At 45.8% G+C, this 16,451-nt stretch overlaps 1 protein-coding gene across 7 annotated transcripts in view; it reads left to right on the top strand.

The window, feature by feature from the left end:
• Positions 1 to 12,275, top strand: part of DPP6 (dipeptidyl peptidase like 6) — a 735,952-nt gene extending 723,677 nt beyond the window's left edge. For all 7 annotated transcript variants that reach the window (XM_053261856.1, XM_053261858.1, XM_053261855.1 and 4 more), the window contains exons 20-26: positions 191 to 385; positions 3,476 to 3,530; positions 4,684 to 4,795; positions 6,009 to 6,067; positions 8,194 to 8,266; positions 8,390 to 8,463; positions 9,625 to 12,275. In XM_053261856.1, coding sequence (XP_053117831.1) covers positions 191 to 385; positions 3,476 to 3,530; positions 4,684 to 4,795; positions 6,009 to 6,067; positions 8,194 to 8,266; positions 8,390 to 8,463; positions 9,625 to 9,771 — 715 coding nt within the window. In that variant the 3' untranslated portion in view covers positions 9,772 to 12,275. The remainder of the gene's footprint in view (positions 1 to 190; positions 386 to 3,475; positions 3,531 to 4,683; positions 4,796 to 6,008; positions 6,068 to 8,193; positions 8,267 to 8,389; positions 8,464 to 9,624) is intronic.
• The last annotated feature ends 4,176 nt before the right edge of the window (positions 12,276 to 16,451 follow it).

The raw sequence follows: 16,451 nt of genomic DNA, 5'->3' as shown, positions 1-16,451 counted from the left end.
ATGGAGTGATAAATGAGCTCCCAAGTGTGGGAAAGGGCATATGCATTTCTCCTCACTGGAAGCTCCTGCTTCCAGTGTTATCCAGAACAGGAAGCCTGTCCACGCTTCCTGTTGCTCTTGCTTGCTGAAGCCATTCATCACAGCAAGGGGAAATCATGAGCTAAGTAATTCGACTTTGTTCCTGTTTCAGGGATGGAACTCCTGGCACTCAGAGTGTGTCCGAAAAGTTTGAGGTGAACTGGGAAAGTGTGATGGTTAGCTCCCACAGTGCAATCGTGATGAAGTTTGATGGACGCGGAAGTGGATTTCAAGGGACAAAGCTGTTACATGATGTGAAAAGGAGGCTGGGCGTTTACGAAGAAAAGGACCAAAAAGAAGCTGTCCGGTGAATAGCAATGCCCTTTTGGAAATGAATTCTGTTTGTAACTGTATTCTTAACCGTATAGTTTTGCAATGATTTCTTATGTTAAAGGTAAAGTGTGCCGTTGAGTGGGTGTCGACTCCTGGCGACCACAGAGCCCTGTGGTTTCCTTTGATAGAATACAGGAGGGGTTTGCCATGGCCTCCTCCCGCGCAGTATGAAATGATACCTTTCAGCATCTTCCTATATCGCTGCTGACTGATGTGTTGAAACAAATGGAAACATACCAGTGGGGATTCAAACTGGCAACCTCTGGCTTGCTAGTCAAGTCATTTCCCTGCTGCACCATTCTATAAAAACAATTGGTGTCCTACAGTGTAACTGAAGAGCTCAAAGCAAAAAGGGTAACTCTCTGCCTTATGCCACTGGTGCTTCAGGGGTATAGCAACAGGGAGGCAAATTGAGGCATTGTCTCCCCAAACAAAAATTCTGCCTCCCCAAATGAAATTTTATTCCCAAGTTACAGTCACTTAAAACCTCAACTTTTAGAAATATAGTTTAGGCATCCAAAGCAGCGTGGGATGCAGCAATGTTAATTGAGCGTATCAAGGAAATGTGATCACAGATAACAAATAAAAGAGGAAAGGTGTGAATGATCTTAAATGTCTCGCTCTGAAGTCTGCTCCACTCTTGCTTTTTAAAGTTATTTTTTAACGTGATGTTTGCACTTTCACTCTTTTGCATTCCTGGGGAAGGATATGGCAGCAGGAAGAGTTCAGTGTTCAGAATGTTGATTGTGCTTCACTTTGGGGCAGGAAGTAGCCTAGGTACTTTGCTGGGTTTCTGCGCTGCTCTCAGTGTATGTTTTTAAATTAATTTTGTCTTTTTGAGGAGAGTTTGTGCATATTCACCTCTTTGTTTGCCTGGAAAGGCATAGGGCAGCAGTCAAATCTTGGTGTTTATGGCTGTTACCTTTCTTTAGAAACCCCTTCCTCATCTTTACTCTTCAAGGTAAAGTGTGCCATCAAGTCGATTTCGACTCCTGGCACCCACAGAACTCTTACTGCCCACAACATGGTGGGCAGAAGTAGGGACGGCCCCTGTCTGATGCAGAGGACCTTAAAATGGCAACATAGTCCCAGTTTGGAGAACTGGACATGAATTGTCCTCAATCAAAAAAGAAAAAGACCAAGAACCACAACAAAGAAAGGGCAAGAACCAGCAGAACACCGAAAACTGAGATTTTCCTGCCAGGTATGCAAAAAAGGGGAATGTGCACAAATACTCCTAAAAACAAAATAATGTTTTGAAATAGAGCAGAGCAGAAACCAAGCAAAGCACCTTGGCTCTGTCACTTGCCTGAATGTGAAGCACAGTCAAAATCCTGAAAGGACTCCCCTGCCCTGCACTCAAAACCTGCTGTGTATTCTCTACTGTGTGACCCTCGCAGAAGCCATGGTGCTTGGCAACACACTTGCATGTATGCATTACGTCCAAATTTGAAACCACGGGCTGCATTCCCTATGGCCAGAGTAGAGGGAAGAAGCTCCTCCATCTCTCCAGCCATGATTGGCTGTGTGGGCTGTCCTTCATGCAAGAAGGAAGCCCACACAGCCAGTTCCTCCTCCCTTCTGCAGTCTCACTGACTGCAGGCTCCCTGTTCTCCGTTTCATCCGAATTTGGACAGAAGAGCGGGGGTGGGGTGCGGAACCGCAGGTCCATTGGTCCCGTGGTTCTGTGTTATGTGTGAATGGGGCCTATAAATAATGCACCTACTTCAACTTTTCTCATGCAAACTTGTCTATTACCAAAGTATGATGTGTGAGATTTCTGTTTGCTATCTAGCCAAGGGTCCTTCTGTTGAACAGTGCTGCTACAGTTAATTCTAGGACCTGTAGTTCAGAGAGATGTATAGTTCCTATGTGACATGCTGTCAAGCTTGTGCAAAGTGATGTTTATCACTACTAGTTTAATTTTAAAGTGAAACTTTAAAATGAAATGCTTCCTGGCATCAGTAGTGGCCAGTGAGCACCACTCCAGCGGGGTCAGAGAGCACATGCTGCAACTTTAAACAACTTACCCATTGCCAGTGCCTGGTGTGCTTTATATGGCGGTGTCACCTGCCCCAGCTTCCCATGGGGAGGCTGCTTAGAGATCCACGTGGAGACCAACTGAGCAGCACAGTACAGTGCAGCCTCCCCATGGGATGCTGGGGTGGGCACCACCGCCACGTAAAGCATCTTGGGTACTGGTGGCAGGTACGTTCGCAGCCATTTAAGATTTTCTTTTTTTTCCCCTTCCCCCGCACATACACATCCGGAGCCATGTTCAGTAGCCACCACTACTGCCTGGCATGGCAACAGGTGGCACCACTGCAGCTATTTGGTTCTGAAGTGGTTTCCTCTGGAACACTCCCAGTTGGGGTGTGGTAGAAGTAAACACAGGCAGAAAGTGCCCTGTCCACCATTTCCAGATGCTTTCCATGTACAGAGGCAGATTCTTGCACGTGTTGCTCTTGCAGTGATGGCAACGATATACAGAACAAACAGAAATGATCCTTTGTTTGTTTGTTTGCTCGTTTGTTTGTTTGTTTGTTTGTTTGTTTGTTTGTTTGTTTGATTTATATACCGGCCTTCCAAAAATGGCTCAGGGCGATTTCATTAGGTTGCCCCTATTTTCAGGGTGATTTTCATTAGGCTGCCCCTACTTTCTGAAAAGTCGTAAAACAGGACGAATGGGGTCATCTCTTGATGCTGCATGTAATATTAGTAGTTGCTCAGTGTGCAGATCACTCTTCACAATGTGTGTCAGTTTTGCAGTTCAGGCTCCTAATTAAAGGTCACAAATTGGGTTTGGGGGGTCATTATAAGCTATCAAAACTTTAGCAGAAACCCCCTCGATGGTGACCTATCCACAACCAGAGGTTTAGCTATAATTGCAAGAAAGTGTTCAAAGAACCCGGGCCCCCAGCTCCTGAGGGCCCCCCAGCTCCACTCCTCCCTCTTTACACCCCTGTCCGCAACCCTTCTGCCTCCCCAGTGTTTGTCTCTGCAGCCCCAATGAAACAAGCCTCACTGCACCCCTGGAATCAGGTCTTATCTGTTTTCTTTTCAGCATAATGCGGGAAAACGCATTTATTGATAAGAGTCGCGTGGCTGTGTTTGGGAAGGTGAGTGTCTTTGCATTCTCTGCCAATCTGCTCTCACTTGCTTAAGAATTAGATCCACATCTTGATTGATTGCGTGTGTCTAAGGTTTGCTGTTGTTTTTTTAACAACTGCTTGTTGCCTGTTGATTCCAAAGATGAGAGTCTCTTGGTTTTTTAATCAAGTCATCAATCAGCGCTTTCTTGCAAATCCTACCCTGAAAAGGGGGGGTTGATAACTGTTTTTGTGAGAAAATGCTGTGAGCTGAAGATCATTATTTTTCTTTTTTAATGTCAAATTTCAGGTAATAATCATTTCTCTCGCTGCTGAATTATGGGAGGAGTTGATACATGCCTATAAAAGTTTGCTTGATTTGCATTTCTGGGGGTGTGAGGCCCATTTCTGGGGATGTTTTGTAAACTGCCCAGGGACGTAAGTTTTGGGCGGGATAAAAATATGTTAAATAAATAAATAAAATAGAGGAGAACAGATTGCAGAGTAAACCCTGGCTTAATTTTAAGACAGGGTTTATTAGGAAAGAATGGACCTGTATGTGAGGGTAGAAATGAAGGCTCTGCTGGTGGCTAGACTATACTGATTATATAGGCTCAAATCCTATCTGCTGTGGATTATCAGGGGTAGGCAACCTTGGCTCTCCAGCTGTTGCTGAACTACCCCTCCCATCATCCCCAGCCACAATGGCTGGGGATGATGGGAGTTGTAGTTCTGCAGCAGCTGGAGGGTTAAGGGTGCCTACCCCTGGATTAATTCATCAAGGGTTGGATCTGTTGGCATGACTCCAGGTGCCTTCTTACACATTGTTGGGGTTAGGAATGAGAGCACATGTACCACTCTACACACCCAGCACATATGCCACACCTCTGATGCAACCAGGCAGCCATGGCGGGGTGTATTGTACATGCATGAAACTCAGTGCATGTAGGTTCCGATTGTGTATGTAGGTTCGGCTTGTGCAGTTGATCAGGAATTGATCAAGTGATCTGAGTGCTCATTAGGAGGCATTCCACAAGGGAACTCCCTTGCTCCACTCCCAAGCTCTTGGAAAGTGGCCAATGGTATATAAATGTGCAGGCATCTGAGAGGTCCATATCCCAACCCCAACCCCCCACACACATATCCAGTCCCTGTCTTGTTCTTTCTTCCCCTTACCTCTCAGGATTATGGTGGCTACCTGAGCACTTATATCCTCCTTTCTGGAGAAGAGAACAAGGACCAAGTCTTCTCATGTGGTGCTGCTCTTTCTCCATTGACGGACTTCAGATTATATGGTAAATATCAAGACCATTGGACTAACACAGATGCAGGGCAGTGTGCATTCCGTGGGTCCATGATTGTACACTGCAAGGGGCAGAAATGGCTCCTGAGACAATCTCAGCTTTCATTTCTTTTTAATGTAAGTTGCTGCCTTTCAAGGGTGCAGGGCTGGGCTTGGGTTGACAATGCCTAAGAGATTTCAGGAAATGTGGTGATAGGGGGTGGCCCTGTGGGTAGGGGTGGGGCAGTATTCCCATGACTGCCGTGGCTCTTTGCACCTCCTGTGATTAGCAGAAACAAAATAAAGAAGCAAAACAGAAGCCAAAGAAGGAAAAAATTATGCCCATTGTATCCCTTTGCACAATTTTATACAGGTCCCATCAGCTTTGTATAGCTCACGGTGCTATATGTACCATTCGTGTATCTGTGGATTCAGATTTCCTGTGCTGAACAGCTGAAAGTAATAAAAAATATACTGGGTGTATCATATGTAGAAATGCATATACATACGCACACATATATTTTCTGGATTTGACTGCTGGCCACATTATTCCACTGAGGATGCTGGTGGTGGAAATGTTAATATAATGATGATAATATTTAAATATCACCTTTCAACAAAGAAGTTCTCGAAACAATTTTCATAGAAAAGAGAATAAGATGGTTCTGCATCCACAAAGCAAGTGTGGCTCCAGGAGAGGGGGAGAAGCGACCTCTCGGACAAGTAGTTTGCCCCTCCAGCTGCCCTCCCCAATTTCTGTTTCAGAAATCTAATGTGTGGGGCACCGCTCACCCACCCAGAAATGCACTTTGCCCCTTTTGCACCTCCCTCAATTCTTTTTCTAGGCCTCCACTGCCCCAAAGGGCTTTCAATCAAAAAGAAAGCAGCAGTTTAAAAGCTGCCTCTTTGCAGTTCAGCATCAGAAATTTCCAGGCATTGGCCGGGGGTGGGTGGGGTACCCCTCTGATTGGATGACACTTGTTCCTTTTAACCAAATCTAATCTTTGGTTGGCAGGGTTTGTGCAGGTTAAAAAAGACCTACCCCCCTTTTTAACATCTCAATGTGCCCAGTTAAACAAAACAAAATGTAAAAAAATAAAATATATAATATATAAAGGGGGAAACCTAGTCCTAACACTGCCATTTGTTTTATTTTTACGACCTGAAATATTTGGTATTCCCTTGGCTGATTTAACACATAGCTGATTTCTCTTGGTTTCTTCCAGCTTCGGCCTTTTCAGAAAGATACTTGGGATTACAAGGGACTGACAATAAAGCATATGAGGTAATGACAGGGATAATGGAGGAGCCAGTGGTCTATTTATAGGTCAATTTATAGCCCAGTTGCAAGATGCGGCAGCTTCGTTTTTTAGTACTGTTTGGGAGCAGAAAACCTGGAGAGGAGAAGTTAAAACTGCTCGGTTTAAATGAGCCCAGATCGTAAATGCAAACCTGCCGTGGAACTAGGCTTCCCAGGGCAAAGGAAATAGTAGGTGCCCTTAGGACCAAAATGGACACAATGCAGAGAGTCCAGGATCAGGATAGCTCACTATCGTTTTTGTAATCACCTCATGATCAGACTGGGGCCATGGCTCTGCAGGTGGGGAGCAGCATTCCCTCTAACAGAGATTCCCAGATGTTGTTGACTACAACTCCCATAATCTCCAAGCAAAAAGGTTTTGCAGCTGGGGATGCTGGGATAGGGGTGTGCAAACTGGCTCAAATCCAAACTGGTTCAACATTGAACTGGTTAGGTTTGAAGGTTCGGGATTGAGGCAAACCATTCCTGGTTCGGCTCAACCCTGAACCAAATGCCCCCTCCCATTCGGGGGTTTGGTTTTTTAATTATTTTTTTAACTTACCCCCTCCAAGGGGCTTCTCCAAGGTGGCGGGGAGGTCCACGGGGGTTCCCCTCCCCCTTGTTGGCCTTCCTTCTATTAGAAAGGTTTGGGCAAGGCAGCTGGCATCACTGCTCGCCCGCCCTCCCCCCACCTCAACATGTGCAAAGCATGTGCGAAGCTTTGTTTAGGTGGCCGCCCACGCATGGACACCACGCAGATACCCTCAGTGCATCTGCAGAGACTGGAACCACACCGCCGCCACACAGGGAGCATTCCAAACAAAGCTTCATGCTGACGGGGCCATGCTGCGGGGGTGGGGGGAGCCAGCCAGGTAAGCCGGCCAACCTTTCCACCTCTCTCACCACCCCCACTCAACCGCCCCTTCATTGCTGAACCGGTTCACCTAAACCGGGCTTTGTCCAATTCGATCATGGACCAACACGCCCCTGGTTTGTGATCAAGCCACCGAACCATCCTGGTTCGAGGCAAACCGGTTTGGCGATGAACCGTTTGTGCACACCCCTAGATGTTGCATGAGCATTTTGGCCATTGTGGCTGGGGATGATGGGAATTTAAGAGAGCGCCTTCACCTTCATGAACCCCACCACCTTTAAGATCACTGGGGAAGGTCTGCTTGCAGTTACCACCAGATTGTTTAGTAGTGACCCAAAACTGGGTCTCCTCTAGGTGTCCTAGGGCACTGGAACATGCTCCCAAATGAAATCAGAACCTCCCCATCTCTGGCTGTTTTTAAGTGACTTTTGAAAATGTACCTATTTTATCAGGGTTTTAGTTTATAATGTTTTTAAGTTTTATTGATGGTTATTTTAATTTGATTATATGGTTTTAGGTTTTAATTGTTGCTGGGTTTTAATTGTAAACTACTCAGAGATTTTATATAAGACGTTCTATAAATATGATTAAATAAACCAATCAATAAATTGTTGTTCAAACAAAATCTGGGAACCCATTTAAGAACCCCTGGTATAAAAGGTTATTGTTAGACTGCTACTTTTTTCTTCACCCCCTTACCCATCCAATGGTGTAGCATGAGCTTCACTGGATGTCTCTTCTAGGACTCTTCTAATGATAACAGAGAGAATTTCATGAGACACTTAAGTTTCCATACTTGAGAAAAGGGGCAGCTTCAGCACTGAGCATTGTTCTCTGCCACAGGATGTGGTGACTGACAGCAGCCTGGATCACTTTAAGAGGGGTTTAGAAAAATTCATGGAGGACAGGTCTATCAGTGGCTACTAGTCTGAAGGCTGTAGGCCACCTCCAGCCACAGAGGCAAGATGCCTCTAAATACCAGTTGCAAGGGAACACCAGTAAGAGAGAGGGCATGCCCTCAGCTCTTGCCTGTGGGCTTCCCAGAGGCATCTGGTGGGCCACTTTGTGAAACAGGATGCTGGACTAGATAGGCCTTGGGCCTGATCCAGCAGGGCTGTTCTTATGTTGCTGTTGCCAATTCCACCAATTAAGTTCCATGTAGTCCTAAATAAAGTTCTGTAAGAACTATTGGGGCAAATGCTGAGCATCCTAAAAAGACATATTTTAACCTCCTCAGATCACCAAACTGGCGCACAAATTGACATCAATGAAAGACCAAAAGTTTTTGATCATCCACGCAACAGCCGATGGTAAGTGCCAGGGCACACACAGCAACCTCGTGTCTCAATTGCCTGCTTCAAATCCTTGTTTTGATTTTTCGCAATTCAATGTGTTTTTCTCTGCCACTTATTGATCCTAATCTGGTTTTACAGAGAAAATCCACTTCCAGCACACTGCTGACCTCATTACGCACCTAATTAGGGCAAAGGCTAATTACAGCTTGCAGGTAAAGTATGGTGTGATTTACTCTCTTTTCTCAATGCAATCATTAACACACTCCCTGCATAACAGAGGGATATGCAAATCTGCAGACTGTTTTGTACAGCAGTTTTGTTCAGTGACATTACTGGGTATGCTGTCTGCACTGGGCCTGTCAATTACATCAGAGGCATGGCTCTGTGGTCACATATTCCTTGTAACACTGCTCACAATATGGAAACATGGAGGCTGGAACAGGGAAACTGGCCGCTACCAGGAGCAAAGCAAAGGAATTTGCAGGAAGAGTCATGAAAGGAGGGGAGGAGCCAGCAATCTGGCAGACCAATCAGAGGCCCAGTAGGTATAATCTATCCCATGAATTGCCTACTGAAGAGCAGATTTGTTAAAGCCTTACAATTACAAACTCTGACCAGAACAGTGCCGAATGAGAAGCCATGTGTGTTTCTGTACTAGCAACCATGAAAAGGCAAGGAACCTTAAAGACTGACAAAGGCCAGGGATGGGGCAGGAATGGCTGTCATCTCCATCTTGCTCTGCATCTGAACTTCCCAGATCCAACTGGTTGGCCACTGATAGAGGAAAAAATGACTAAACTAAGGCCCAAAGATTATACAGCTGACACCAGATTTTCTTCCCTAATTTACTGTGGCATGAGCTTTCGAACTTCAATAAATTAACCTTCAGGATGACACAGGACTCTTTGCCTCACCTCCCCAGAAATCTAAACTTTTACTTACTATTCTGTTGTTGCTGTCCAATTGGGCCAAAAAAGGCTGAGAAAAACAGGTAGTTGCCCAGGGCCAGTCATAACAATACGGAGTGAGGAGGGCCAGTCCTCCCTCCATATTCAAAAGGCTGTGCAACCCTCAGGGACATATTTTTCAGGCCTTCCTGGGAAAGGGGAGGGTGTCCAAAATTGCTACTTCCCTGCCGCACTGGTGCAATTTATTTATTTATTTATCGCTCTATCTATCATATTTATATACAGCCTGAGTGTTGCCAATTAGTTGAGAAGTTCTGTTAGGCTGCTCTCTCACTGCACCCGGGATCCTGGCTCTTTATGTCAGCCGATGTCTGAATAGGGAAGCTGTGTCTGGATTATTTGAAATGTTGGTTCTGGGCCAGCTCAAGGTCCCTCTTGCTCATAGTCTCTTCCGCTCCTTTGCAGATCTACCCCGACGAGGGCCACTACTTCAGCAGTCCAGCCCTGGAGCAGCACTTGTACAAATCCATCGTCAACTTCTTTGTGGAATGTTTCCAAGTCCAGGACAAAGTCCCAGTAGTCGCAACAAAAGAGGACGAGGATGAGGATTAACCCTTCGGGCTTGTGCTATAAAGCACAAGGCAATTTCTAATAATAATAATAATAATAATATGCAACTGAATCTCTCTCTCTTTTTTTTCCTGGAGAAAGGAGTGTTACGTGAGCATGTATTTAAGAGAACTGAAAAGAGGAAGCAGCTCACCTGCTTATACTGGATCATGACTCCTTCCTGGATGGAAGAACATTTAAGCATGAGGAACTCAGCAGAAACTGCTGTTTAAAGCAAACAAAACAGATCTTATCACCTTTCTTGCCACGAAGTGACTTTGGGAATAAGATGCTTAATCAGGAAACTGGACTTGGAAAGAGATTTCCCCCAAAATGACTATAAACGCCCTATTTATTGGAAGGATTCCAGCAGTAGCAATGAAAACCCACCATCTGTGTATTAAGGTTCCCTTATTTAGCCCTCCATTGTCTCCAACACAACTACCAACCATGGGAGAAAGATTATAGCACAATTATTTTTCAAAGGTACTGATTCATGTGTTGTTGGCTCATTGTCTCTGCATTTTGAAGAATCGGCCATTGCTACAGAGCTGCTCAGCTGAGCAGACGTTTTGTTTGTAGAAAGCACTGCTGTTGTTAACACTAACCTTTAATTACAGTTCATGTACTGTATAGTTATTTCTGTATATAGTTTTCACCCGTTGCTCCCTTTTGCTTCAGCTTGTATTGATCCTTCAGCAATGCAGTGTATTCTGGGCAAGAAGGAGGAAAAAGGCTTCAACACAGCCTACTAGGTGGTGGGATGCTCCTGCTTTCGACACATTGCCAATGTTCTTCTGAAGCACCCAGGAACTCTTCTTGCCGATTTCTTCAGTGCACTGATTGCAGCCGTTTTATTTGAAATCACCTGGGATTCAATCAATTTCTTTGGTGCCCTGGGGCGCATACAACGCAGCGTTAGGCAAGAGGCATCGCCCTACTGGGTGGGCCAGCAACACAACATCAGTGCAGGGGCACAAGAGTGCTCTTGCACAACTCTGGGAAGTTGCACAAATGCAATGTCACAACGGTGAGGCCATTATTTCCATTGGCCGCACAGTCCCACAACTGCATTTGCATGGTTTTTCAGCGCCTGTACAAGAACACTCTGGGGCAGCCCATGCAGTGGCACAGGCAGAGCCTGGCCTCCTGCCTGACGCTGTCCTGAGTGTGGCCCACCGACTGTAACGTACCTGTATGGATCTGAATTACTAACACAACTCAGACATTTTGTCTTATGCTTGAAAGAACCCTCTGGTTGTTATCAGGTGGGGGGCATGGGGTCAAGGAAATCTGATTGACTTTCTTACTCCACACGATTCAGAATTCTACTAGGTTTGACCGAACCCCGAGAACTGCCGCTCTGATGGAAAAGAGCACGTTTGTAGTACTAGTTGTGGACAAAGGGTGGTAAAGAAAATGGGAGCAATATTTCCTAGAACATAATCAGGTCTGGGTGTTTGGAGTGATTCCAGTGGCTTTCCTGCCTCCCCTGAAGACCCCTTTGCTATATCTATGAATTGCCTTCTTATTTCCCTTTACATGTCTTCTCTCCTTACCCTTCTGCACCGCCAGTCTCTGTCAATGGTAATAATCCTAAAACTGCATATTTTATCATCATTATAATGTGTGCGTCTGCTTTACCATGATGATGATAAAATCTGGGTTTTGGGGTTGTAAATCTGCATTCCTTTTTTCATGGAATTTTAATCACACCTCTCCACTCATTGCCTCCCCTACATCCTGGGGAAAGACCAATGTGTTCAGGACCGGACCTGCCCCAAACATTTTGAATTACTTAAGTGGTTTTGTTTTGGGTGGGAGGGTATAGCTCCCTGTAAATTATTCTGACCAAATGTACAGCTAGTATGAATACTGTATCATTCATTTTGTTGTATATAAAAGGAATGTCTTTGATTTGTCAAGTTTCTTCTCCTCCCACCATCCAGTATTAAGTCTTGTGTTGGGCATGCATGCGATAACATTCGTTTGCTTCCTAAGACCCCTTAGAGGTTTCCACTTGGACTATATCAACTTGTGTGATTCCTTTTGATTGTTTTGACAGCTTGAATGTCAACGCAAATTTCTACATTTCTACCATGTGCTGTTAGTAAAACACATTCCAGACAGCAACGCAACACTGGTAACTTTGTCAGTGTTCTTCATTGTGTCTACGTTTTCAGTTGAATCTGTTGACTGTTGGTGGTAATTAGATCATCCTGGGAGATACACCAGTAAATCAAACACAAAAGGGGGGAAAACTCATGCTGTTTCTTTCCATTATAATTTACCATGCATCAGAATTTGCGTGAACAGGAATTGCAGAATAACACTGTTTCCTCAGCCAAATAGACCATGAGAATGCTAAACGTCCAGGTTTCAAGCATCTTTGGGGCTTGCGAGCCTGAATCAGAGCAGCTGCTTTGTTCATACAGTTTTGTAAAGAGAAGAGTGTGGCATACTAGTGTGTGTTCATCCATAAAATAAAGCATTATTTTACCACCCAGGTTGCTGTGGTTATTTTTTGTGAAATTGTATGTGAGCTTTCTGGAGTGACACCAGCCCCTCAGTGGCTGACATAATGAGGGAAATTATGCAAAGTACTCCCATTGAAATGAAAAGGAAATGGTAGGCCACACCTACCTTGTCCTTTTAATTTCCATGGGGCTACTTTGAGAAATTTCCCACATCACACCAGCCAATGTCTCCACTGTACTATGAGACCCTGCTTTATGTGTGCGGGAGAATGAGGGGATAGAACCCCAAGACAGGAAAGTAGACTGTGCCACTCTAGACTGCAGGTGGGGCATTTTTAATGCTCCCTCCCATAAAAGAAACAAAAGTTCTCTGCAAGGGGGCAATAAGGGAGAAAGATTCTAGACTAGCCCTCTCCTTTACTGTACTGATATGCTCCTTGCAAGCATTTTTTTAAAAACCACACAACAACTCAGAGGGGCTTTCCAGCTGGGACTCCTTCCTTCTCCACAGTCTAAAGAGGATTCTACCATCTCCCTTAGGAACATAGGAAACTGCCATATACTGAGTCAGACCATTGGTCTATCTAGCTCAGTATTGTCTTCACAGACTGACAGCGGCTTCTCCAAGGTTGCAGGCAGGAATCTCTCTCAGCCCTGTCTTGGAGAAGCCAGGGAGGGAACTTGAAACCTTCTGCTCTTCCCAGAGCGGCTTCATCCCCTGAGGGGAATATCTTGCAGTGCTCACACATCAAGTCTCCCATTCATATGCAACCAGGGCAGACCCTGCTTAGCTATGGGGACAAGTCATGCTTGCTACCACAAGACCAGCTCTCCTCTCTCCCTTCCTGCCTGCCTTAGTCTGCGCAGACCAGAACTAAACCCTAATGAATTATCTACCAATGAAATGCTAACTCACAAAGCTGTTCTTTCTATGCTGCATTAGCTCTTCAGTTCTGGGAATACCCACATGAAAGCAGGCGGCTCCACTTCTGTTGCCTAAATGAGGGATCCCCATGTGTAAACAGGGGTGGAGTCAGCAGTTCCTGGCTTGCTCAGTTCTGCAGTTGAGGCAGCAGGAGAGCGAACTGGTGCTGGCTTCTCCTGTTGGCCGCTGCATTGCTAAGCTAGCAAAGAGGAGAAGCTGGCACCCAATCTTGCTCTCTCTCTATCCTTTTGTCTCTCATAAGAACAGCCCTGCTGGATTAGGCCCAAGGCCTGTCTAGGGCAGCATCCTGTATCACACAGTGGGCTACCAGATCCCTCTGAGAAGCCCACAGTCAAGAGATGAAGGCCCACACTCTCTCTCTTGATGTCACTCCCCTGAAACTGGTATTCAAAGGAATCTTGCCTCTGAGGCTGAAGGTGACCCACAGCCACCAGACTAGTAGTAGCCATTGATAGATCTGTCCTCCATGAATTTCGTCTAAGCCCTTTTAAAACCATCCAAGCTAGTGGCCACATCCCATGGCAGAGATTTCCATAGATTCATTATGTGCTGTGTGAAAGGGTACTTCCTTTTGTCGGCCCTAAATTTCCTGGCCTTCAGTTTCATGGGATCAGGGGCATAGCTAGGGGAAAGGTGGGGCGTAGTCATCCTTCTCTCTGGCAGCCCCCCAGAGTGAGGGAGATAATGAAGAAAATAGGGAGAGGTGGAACTGTGGGGCCCTCGGGACTGGGGGCCCGGGTTCTTTGAACCCTTTCGCTCAATTATAGCTACACCCCTGCATGGGATGACCCCTGGTTCTAGTGTTGTGAAAGAGAGAGGAAAATTTCTCTCTGTCCACTCTCTCTACTTCATGCATAATTTTATACACCTCTGTCCCCATAATTGCCCGTAGTCACTTCTTTTTGAAACTAAAAAGCCCCAGATGATGTAACCTCGCCTCATAAGGAAGCTGATCCAGGCCCATGATCATCTTGCCTGCCCTCTTCTGCACCGTTTCCAGTTCTACAATGTCCTTCTTAAGGTACGGTGACCAGAACTGTATGCAGTACCCCAAATGTGGCTACATCATGGATTTGTAGAAGGGCATTATAATATTAGCATTTTTATTTTCAACCCCCTTCCTAATGGTCACGAGCATGGAACTTGCCTGTTTCACAGCTGCCGCCCATAGACTGAGTCAGTACTTCCAACCAGCTGTCCATCACAACCCCAAGTTCTGGTCAGTCACTGACAGCAAAGACCCCACCAGTATATATGTGAAGTTGGTGGTTTTTGCCGCATCACTTTACCCTTGCTTACACTGAACGGCATTTGCCATTTTGTCGCCCAGTCACCCAGTTTGAAGAGATCCTTTTGGAGCTCCTCACAACGGGTTTTGGATTCTACTACCCTAAATAGTTTAGTGTCCTCTGCAAATTTGGCCACTTCTCTGCTTACCCCAACTTCTAGATAATTTGTTAATCTATAAATGACTTTTGTTGAAATGGCTCCTGTCCTATTTTGGGAGCTGGACAGGCTCCCAGTATTTGATTGTGCATTAGATAGAAGCAAGGTCAGAAACGGGGAGCTTGCTCATCTGTCACGCCCCAGCTGGGTAGGAGAGTTTTCCCGGAGGGTTCTGAAGCTGGGGACAGACTCTGGGGAGGGCATGCTCATCCTACCCAGCTGGGGCTCGACAGACAAGCAAGCTCCCTGTCTCCGACCTTACTGTTATCCAACATACCATCAAATATCCGGAGTGTGCACAGCTCCCAAATGTGGCTGGGAGGCTTCTTCTACCCTAATAGTGGTCACGAGAACAGCCCTAGTGTGTAGACAGCCAGCGGCAGCAGCACACCTGAGCAGCTGAGGCCGGGGCAAGGGGGGAGAGTGGCAGGTGGTGCCCAGGCTGGTGGAGCTGCTGGGGGGGCAGGCCAGCAAGGAGGGAAAGGGTGGCTTGTTGCGGTTCACCTCTAGCAGCAAACAGCAACAAACCAGAGCTAACTAGGTGCATCTCTCCTTTACTGCCATTCCTGTGCTTTTCTTTCTCGAGTGCTTCCTCAGTTTTTGCTCCTCATCTGCATCCCACACTTTTTACTATACTTTATTTACATTTATAGCCTGCTCTTCCTCCAAGGAGCCCAGAGTGGTGTACATGGTTATATTCATCCTTCCAACAGCCCTGTGAAGTAGGTTAGACTGAGAGATACATGACTAGCCCAGAGTAACCCAGTGAGCTTCATGGTACTTCAACATTAACCCTTACTTTGAGACCTCTAGTGCCTTCCAGCTCTCTCCTTCTGCACACACCTTCATCTGTGTCCGAAAGTTTATTTATTTATTTTTCATATTTTTGTACTGCCTGATATATACACCTCTAGGCAGTGTACAAAATTTAAAATAATTAAAGATCAGCACAGATTAAAACACACAAAACAATTAAAACAGTAGCATAAAACAATTATTAAAACAAATCATTAAAATTAATTCTAATTAAAAGCCTGTGAGAACAGGTGAGCCGAGGGTCATCCTGGAAACAAACAGAGAAGGAGATGCTCTTATTTCAGCAGGGAGCATATTCCAAAGCCCCGGGGCAGCCACAGAGAAAGCCCGGTCCTGGGTCACCACCAAACAAGTCAGTGGCAACCATAACCAGACCTCTCCAGAAGATCATAACAGGCGGCAGGGTTCATGACAAAGGAGGCGCTCTCTTAAATACCCTGGACCCAAGCCATTAAGGCCTTTCTTGGTAATAACCAGCACTTTGTATTTCACCCTGAAACATACCGGCAGCCAGTGCAGTTCCCTTAAAACCGGTGTTATGTGGTCCCCACCCATAGAACACCACCTTGATCAGAACAAAATACCAAATTGAGTGTGTGACTAGCATCATGTGTCGGTCCAGAGACCAATTGGGACAGGCCCACAGTTGTCATAGCTGCTATGAACTCTTGAGCCGCTCCTGACAACCCGATCACAAAATGAACATTGAAGTCTCCCACAAACAAAAACCTGGGCCACTCCAATGCCAACTCAACAACCAGGTCCGTCAGCTCAATTAGGGACTCCACTGAGCAGCGGGGTGATTGGTATACCAGCAGGTCCCAGTCTATCCCTGGTCCCTAGACTTAGGTGCACACATTCAATATAGGCCAAATCCCTGTCAGGAATCCTGGTAAGGGAGATGGTATTTTTATAGCCCACAGCCACCCCACCTCCTCTCACCTGCTCCACCATGGCGTAACCTTCTGGGACAAGCTGGGTCCAAACCAGACCACTAG

Source organism: Hemicordylus capensis, chromosome 6, assembly GCF_027244095.1.
Source record: "Hemicordylus capensis ecotype Gifberg chromosome 6, rHemCap1.1.pri, whole genome shotgun sequence".
Taxonomy (NCBI): domain Eukaryota; kingdom Metazoa; phylum Chordata; class Lepidosauria; order Squamata; family Cordylidae; genus Hemicordylus; species Hemicordylus capensis.
This window is presented reverse-complemented; position numbering and strand designations above follow the sequence as displayed.